This window comes from Colius striatus, chromosome 2, assembly GCF_028858725.1.
Source record: "Colius striatus isolate bColStr4 chromosome 2, bColStr4.1.hap1, whole genome shotgun sequence".
Classification (NCBI taxonomy): Eukaryota; Metazoa; Chordata; class Aves; order Coliiformes; family Coliidae; genus Colius; species Colius striatus.
The window spans coordinates 110,902,244-110,908,911 of NC_084760.1; the positions used below are offsets into that span (position 1 = coordinate 110,902,244).

General features: G+C 49.9%; 1 protein-coding gene across 3 annotated transcripts; it reads left to right on the forward strand.

Moving 5' to 3' along the window:
• Positions 1-6: 6 nt before the first annotated feature.
• GEMIN6 (gem nuclear organelle associated protein 6) lies at positions 7-5,738 on the forward strand. 3 transcript variants are annotated; one of them, XM_061990407.1, is made up of 3 exons: positions 7-516; positions 1,528-1,673; positions 5,031-5,738. In XM_061990407.1, exons 2-3 carry the CDS (start codon positions 1,546-1,548, stop codon positions 5,419-5,421), a joined length of 519 nt encoding a protein of 172 aa, XP_061846391.1. In that variant the 5' UTR covers positions 7-516; positions 1,528-1,545; the 3' UTR covers positions 5,422-5,738. The 3 variants fall into 3 exon arrangements, with proteins under 3 accessions (XP_061846391.1, XP_061846390.1, XP_061846392.1); XM_061990406.1 differs by having other exon boundaries at positions 7-374; XM_061990408.1 differs by having other exon boundaries at positions 20-91.
• Positions 5,739-6,668: the final 930 nt, after the last annotated feature.

Here is a 6,668-nt window from a genome sequence, read left to right on the forward strand (position 1 = left end):
GCGGCGCCTCAGGGGGACGGGCTCGGCTGGGCAGCGCTCCTGCGGCCGTCCGGGGCTCGGCGAGAAGCTTCCGGCAGCCGCGGGCCCCCCGGTGAGCCAGCGGGACCGCAGCGCCTCGGAAGGCGAGGCTCGACGGGCGGCGTTCTCCCCGGGCTAGCCGCCGCGGGGAAGAGAAGCGCCTCAGGCTCCTGCCGGTTCACCCGAAGGGACGCTGTAGGCTCGGGAAAGCGGTGCGGCAGTGCCGGCAGCTGTCTCGGTTCCTCTCATAAAGTCATGCCGGGCTCGCTTCCGCTAAGTCCCTGATATCTTCCACCGCGGGAAGCGTCCCCAGAAAGCTGTAAAGGCAACCCGGAGCCAGGGAGCAGAGATACCCGGTTCGTATGGAGCAGCCACGCGTGTATCTGCGCTCATTTACGCGCACGGGCTGCTCGCAGAGGCTCGGGCCGCGATGTTAGGCACTCGAGTCGGCAGTCCCGCAGCACCAGGCAGAGCAGCGGCCAGCACAACCCGGCTGAGGTGAGGCAGGGCACCCACCCCCGCGCTTCGCAGCCCGGCCTCCTGTGTATAAACTTGGCTATAATTTATATGCAGAGCTGTGTCTCTATTGCCTCAGAAGCATAAAATTCCGTGCTTAAAAAACCTCAACCCCCTCGAGGGGAGCAGTAAGCGGCGGTGCCGCCAGGAAGGGCCTGGCCGGGCCGGGCTGGGCTCGGCCTCGGCTCTGCTCAGCTCCCACGCGGCCTCGGCAGGGCTGAGAGCCGGCGGCCAGCGAGTCGGTGAGCGGGAATGGGGGTGCAGGGCCGGATGTGCTCCCCTCGGGCCCCCGCGGAGCGCGGCTGCTGCAGCGGGGCTGGGAGGAGCGGGCGGCTGGCCCTGCGCGGCCTCAGCCGGGAACGGGGTGTCAGCGGCGCCGAACCTGGCGGGAACACAGCCGGGAGCTTCCTCCGGCCCTTTGTCCTCCCTGCACTGCGCTGTCCCCGTCTCTGGTCCCTTTCGCGGAGGGATCGTGGGATGGAGACCAAAGCTTGTGTGGCCCCAGGGGTGGCTTTGCTGTCGTTAGGAAAAGAGTGGTGCAGCTCTTGTTGCTCGCCTAGCCGAAGGAGACAAGGATAGAGCCGGGATCCGGGTGGATGAGTGTCACCCACAGGTAGTGGAAAGAGCTGGGACACAAGCAATGTGCCAGTACAGGGAGCAAAGGTGGTAAACTTACAAGGGACAAAGAACCGGGAGGTTCTGTAAGGTAGCAAGAGCAATAAAAGGAGCGTTTAGTGGAGCGGGAAAGTGTTAAGTTTGTAGAATGGTGATTTTCTAGGCTTCACTCCGTGCCTTTAAAAACAAGTGGTCTGGGTTGGAAATTACAGAACTGCAGCAATATGCAAACCACTTGTGTGAACGTTTGCTTTTCAAAAATGCAAGTTGTGCCTAAGATCGATGGAGAGTCCTTACCTAGAGGCAAACTCAGTTCTGACAAGAAAGGTAAAGCAAAAGGATTCGTTGCTTTTGCTAATTGTTCTCTCTGTTTTCTAGGTTCTGGATGTAGGAAATATGGATGAGTGGCAGAGTAAAAGCCCTTTAGACTGGGAAACGTATGTGAACAAAATGGTGAAAGTTGCTGCAGTTGAGAAACATGAATATGAAGGATGGGTATTAACAGTTGACCCCATTTCTGCCAGGTAAGACCAAAAATTTTGTTTCTGTTAAGCTTCTGGGTTTTTTTTCTGGAGCAAAACCTGCATGTGGGAGCTGCGTGTCCAGATTTTTAACTGGCAAGACCTAAGAGAAAACAGCATTGTACCTGATGAGGCCAGTTCACCTAAATCCACTTTATTCTCATACAAAGGACTGATAAGTTTAGGGAATGGGTAATATCTGGATTCATGTGGATTTTATCGTGGCAGTGAGGTCAGTACTTGAAATGATATGCAGGTGTTTGGGACTATTTTTGGTAATATACCAAGCCCTGCTTCACAAAGAGAGGAAGAATGCAGGACTGTTTTTAATGCTTTAGATGCTGAAATCCTTATCTTGTGTCAAGAGTTCTCACATCCATGCCCATGAAGGTTTAGGGGCTGCTTTGGAGAGGAAGCAGGGAATATCAGCAAAGGTATTGGACAGAAAGTGGTGCTACAGGTGTCTGGTATCTTGAGTGATTTGAAAATGGGATTTAAAAGGCAGAAATTCGGCTTCTTGCTGACAGAGTTTTTTCATACCTTTTTTTTGTGAGCTTGTCCCACATGAACAGAAGATGAAGGCTTAGAAACAAAAGCATCTTAGAGTCTAAAACATTGGTTGTTGCTTCAGCTCTGGAGCAGCTCAGATACTCTTAATTTTAACAGTTGCTGACCATTTTGGTAGAAAAGATGCACACAGATATGAGTGATTCTGGAGATGACCCAGGCTAAAATCAAGGCATATTTCATTGCACACTTTCCAAAAAGTCATTACTTCCACTATGGAAAGTGGCATCTTTGGTGGCAAAGACAGATCAGCAAAGTGCTTGCATCAAATTCTGGAGTTTTTCTTCCCCCATATGATATATGGGGGTTTCTAGAAATACAACAAGCTGCTTTCGTACCTGTACTTTGGGAACTCTGGAATGTAGGTGCCCTGGGGAAAAGATCAGGCTGCTGCAACATGAGTGTGAACCTGCTGCGGTGTGTCCCCACTGTAATACTCAAGCCATAGTATTCTTTTATCAATAATTAATAATTTGTTATGAAAGGTTTCTGATGTTATTAGCTGCCACCATTCATTGCCTTCAGCTTTAGTGTGCTGAATGTATGGTGTCCTGGTATGGAGTTTCTTCCTAATAAGTACAGGCCTCTATTTTGGGTTTGTGCTGAAAATAATGTTGATAACTCAGGGATGTTTTGGTTACTGCTGAGTAGTGCTTGCACAGGTCAAGGCCTCTTCTGCTTCTCCCCCTCTGCTGCCAACAGACACTGAGGGTGCACATGGAGCTGGGAGGGAGCAGGGCCAGGACAGCTGACACAAACTAGCCAAAGGACTATTTCATATCCTGGGACATCATGCCCAGTACATAAACTGGGGTGGGACTGGACAGGAAGGGCAAATCACTGCTTGGGCATCGGTTAGTGGGTGGTGAGCAGCTGCATTGGGCACCACTTGTCTTTTCTCTGGGTTTGTTTCTTCTCTTTGTTATATTCCTTTTCATTACAACGATCATAGAATCACAGAACGGTAGGGGTTGGAAGGGACCTTTAGAGATCACCTAGTCCAACCCCATGCAGAAGCAGGTTCACCTAGATCAGGTCGCATAGGAACATGTCCAGGCGGGTCTTGAAGACCTCCAAGAAAGGAGCCTCCCCAACCCCTCTGGGCAGCCTGTGCCAGGGCTCCCTCACCTCACAGTGAAATCATTTGTTCTTATGAAATAATTTTTTCTTATATTTAAGTGGAACTTTTTGTGTTCCAACTTCATCCTATTACCCCTTGTCCCGTTGCTAGCTACTATAGAAAAAAGGGATGTCCCACCCTCCTGACACCCACCATTTAGATATTTGTAAATGTTAATAAGATCTCCCCTCAGTCTCCTCTTCTCCAGACTAAACAGCCCCAGTTCCCACAGCCTTTCCTCGTATGAAAGATGTTCCATTCCCCTGATCATCTTGGCGGCCCTGTGCTGGACTCTCTCCAGCAGTTCCCTGTCCCTCTTGAGCTGAGGAGCCCAGAACTGGACACAGGACTCCAGATGAGGCCTCACCAGGGCAGAGTAGAGAGGGATAAGAACCTCCCTTGACCTGCTGGCCACACTCTTCTTGATGCATCCCAGGATGCCATTGGCCTTCTTGGCCACAAGGGCACATTGCTGGCTCATGGTTAGTTTATTATCAATCAGGACTCCCAGGTCTCTCTCTGCAGAGCTGTTCCCCAGCAGGTCAATCCCCAGCCTGTACTGGTGCAGGGGGCTGCTACTTCCCAGATGCAGGACTCTGCACTTGTCCTTGTTGAACCTCATGAGGTTCCTCTCTGCCCAACTCTCCAGCCGGTCAAGATCCCGCTGAATGGCAGCACAGCCTGTGGGGAATCAGCCAGTCCTCCCAGTTTGGTGTCATCAGTGAGCTTGCTGAGGGTACACTCTGTCCCCTCATCTAGGTTGTTGATGAAAATGTTGAACAAGACTGGCCCCAGAACCGATCCCTGTGGAACTCCACTGGCCACAGCCTCCAACTCGATTCTGTGCCATTGGTCATCACCCTCTGGGCTCTGTCATTCAGCCAGCTCTCGATCCACCTCACTGTCCACTCATCCAAGCCACACTGCCTGAGCTTTCTGATGAGGATGTTATGGGAGACAGTGTCAAAAGCCTTGCTGAAGTCAAGGTAGATGACATCCGCTGCTCTCCCCTCATCTATCCAGCCGGTTATGCACTAATAGGAGGCTATCAGGTTGGTCAAACAGGATTTCCCCTTGGTGAAGCCATGTTGACTCCCCTTGATAACCACCTTTCATTCATATGTTTAGTGATGATAATAATTCTATGTTATTCTTGTTATTATGTTTTATGGCATTTTAGATATTACATTGCTTTTATCTCAGCCTGCAAGTTTTGTTTTCCAATTCTCCTCCCTATCCTGGCTGGGAGGTAGTCGGTGAGAAGTAGCATGGTGCTTAGTTGATGTGTGGAATTAAACCAGGACAGAAGGGATCATTGTTTTTGAATTTTGAAAGACTTAAGGTGCTTCATCAAGGTTGGGAATGATGCTCAAAACTACTTAGATTCCTAGCTCTGAGTTTAGTGTACACTCTGTTTTTTTAAGGTAACATTCTGCTCAATAGTATCTAGAGTAGTTTGAAATTCAAGGCCAGAAGGTACCAGCAAAGCCCCACATTTTCAGTGTTTTCAGGGAACAGCAACATGCTTTTCAAGAAAAATGCTGAGTACTCAGATACTGCCTAAATACTGGGGTCATGCTGATGCTAATGAACACTCATGTCCAAGAAGCTGCCTGTGTTTCTCAGTCTTCAGTTAAGTACAGTGACTCATACATCCTTCTTTTCCCTGACAGCATTGTCCTGGCAACATTCCTGGAGGATGAGAAAGTGTCCATCACGGTTGTCTTGGGCCATGCTATCCAGGAGGTGAAAGTACTGAAAGAAGGGGATGATGACATGAAGCAGCGGCTTTCTTGCATATTTGAACCCGAAGAAAGCAAAACCTACAGCCCAGAAGAACTTGAAAAGAGGAAGAATGACTTGAAAACTTGGCTAGAAACGAACCACATCCCCATCACGGAGCAAGGTGAATCGGGAAGAACCCTGTGCGTGGCGGGGGTGTTAACGATTGACCCTCCGTACGGCCCAGAAGAGTGCAGCAGCTCCAATGAGATCATTCTGTCTCGGGTTCAAGGCTTGATACAGGGCTACCTCGAAAGAAAAGCAGTGATGCCTGCTGTTTAAAGCAACTGTCTTTAGGAATGGGCCTGCCTGCCCTGGGTATACATATTCACCACTTGCCAAAACGATGGGTGTTTTTAGAGACTTATGGTTTATTTTTGTATGTGAAGAATGGGATAAAACAAGCGGCATAAACTAAAAGCACAAAGTGTTTCTGTGCACTGTTTGGATGATGATGGTGTATTAAACTGCTACATCAGTTTACTATAACCAGTACTAAGCTGATCTATCAGTTTGATAAGTATTTTTGTAACATTATTGTGAAAGGTTACATGTGATAAATTTAAACTCTGTCTTGAAAATAAATGTAACAATCTAGTGATGTAACCGTGTTTATTTGAACATGTTCACCAGAGCAGGTTCACTTGAAAGCTCAACAGATAACTTTTTTCTCAGAAAAAAAAAGCTTTGTAACATTTGGGACTTCCCAAACCAGATGAAAAAATAGTTCAAAAAGCTTTTTTTTCCCCTCCCCTTTCAACTCTTCTTATTTAGAACACGAATTATGATGTAGGTCCACGTGTGTAAAAGTATTAGTGAAAGCCAGCAGGCAAATGGCAGGTTGTAAACACATTTCCTATACTTGTTTTAGAGGAGCAGTGATTGGAAGACCCTTATTGCCTAGACAGTTTCTTGCGATTCGGTTAGTGCTTTGTTTCTAGCTCATGGCAACACAGAATGCAAGAAGCATTAGGTTCGAAAGGAATGCAAGGAAATACTTCTTCCCTGTTGAGGTGAGGGAGCACTGGCACAGGCTGCCCAGATGGGCTGTGGAGTCTCCTCTGGGGACATTCAGATCCACCTGGATGACTTCCTGTGTGACCTACTCTAGGTGGCCCTGCTCAGGCCGGGGAGTTGGACTGGATGATCTAAGTCCTTTCTAGCCCTTGAGATTATGTGATTGTTTATTGCTGAGATTGATCCAGTCAGGAGCTGTTCTTTAGTGTACTGATCTGTTCTTACAAGATGCCTTCCTCACGGCCAGGCACGCTCCCAGCAGCAGCTGCCTGTGCTCCTAAGGAGCCTCGCTGTTGACCTGAGGCGCGAGAGGGCGCGCAGCTCTGCCGGCCACGGCCATGGAGCTCTGCCCGGTTCCCCGCCGGGGATGGGCCAGGCCCGGCCCTTCCCGCCCAGGCGCCCTGAGGGCAGCGCGGTCCGCGCCCGGCGCAACGGGCCTCTCGCGAGACCGGCGCGCGTGGCGCCCCGGCCCGCGTTGCCAGGCGCCGCCGGCCCCGCCCCGTGCGGCCGTC

What these genes read in the sequence shown, in the direction of transcription:
- GEMIN6 (XM_061990407.1), top strand. Translation starts at nt 1,546, where the DNA reads ATGGATGAGTGGCAGAGTAAAAGCCCTTTAGACTGGGAAACGTATGTG. An exon ending in GTTGACCCCATTTCTGCCAG is followed by an intron (nt 1,674 to 5,030) that starts GTAAGACCAAAA and finishes TTTCCCTGACAG; the next exon opens with CATTGTCCTGGCAACATTCC.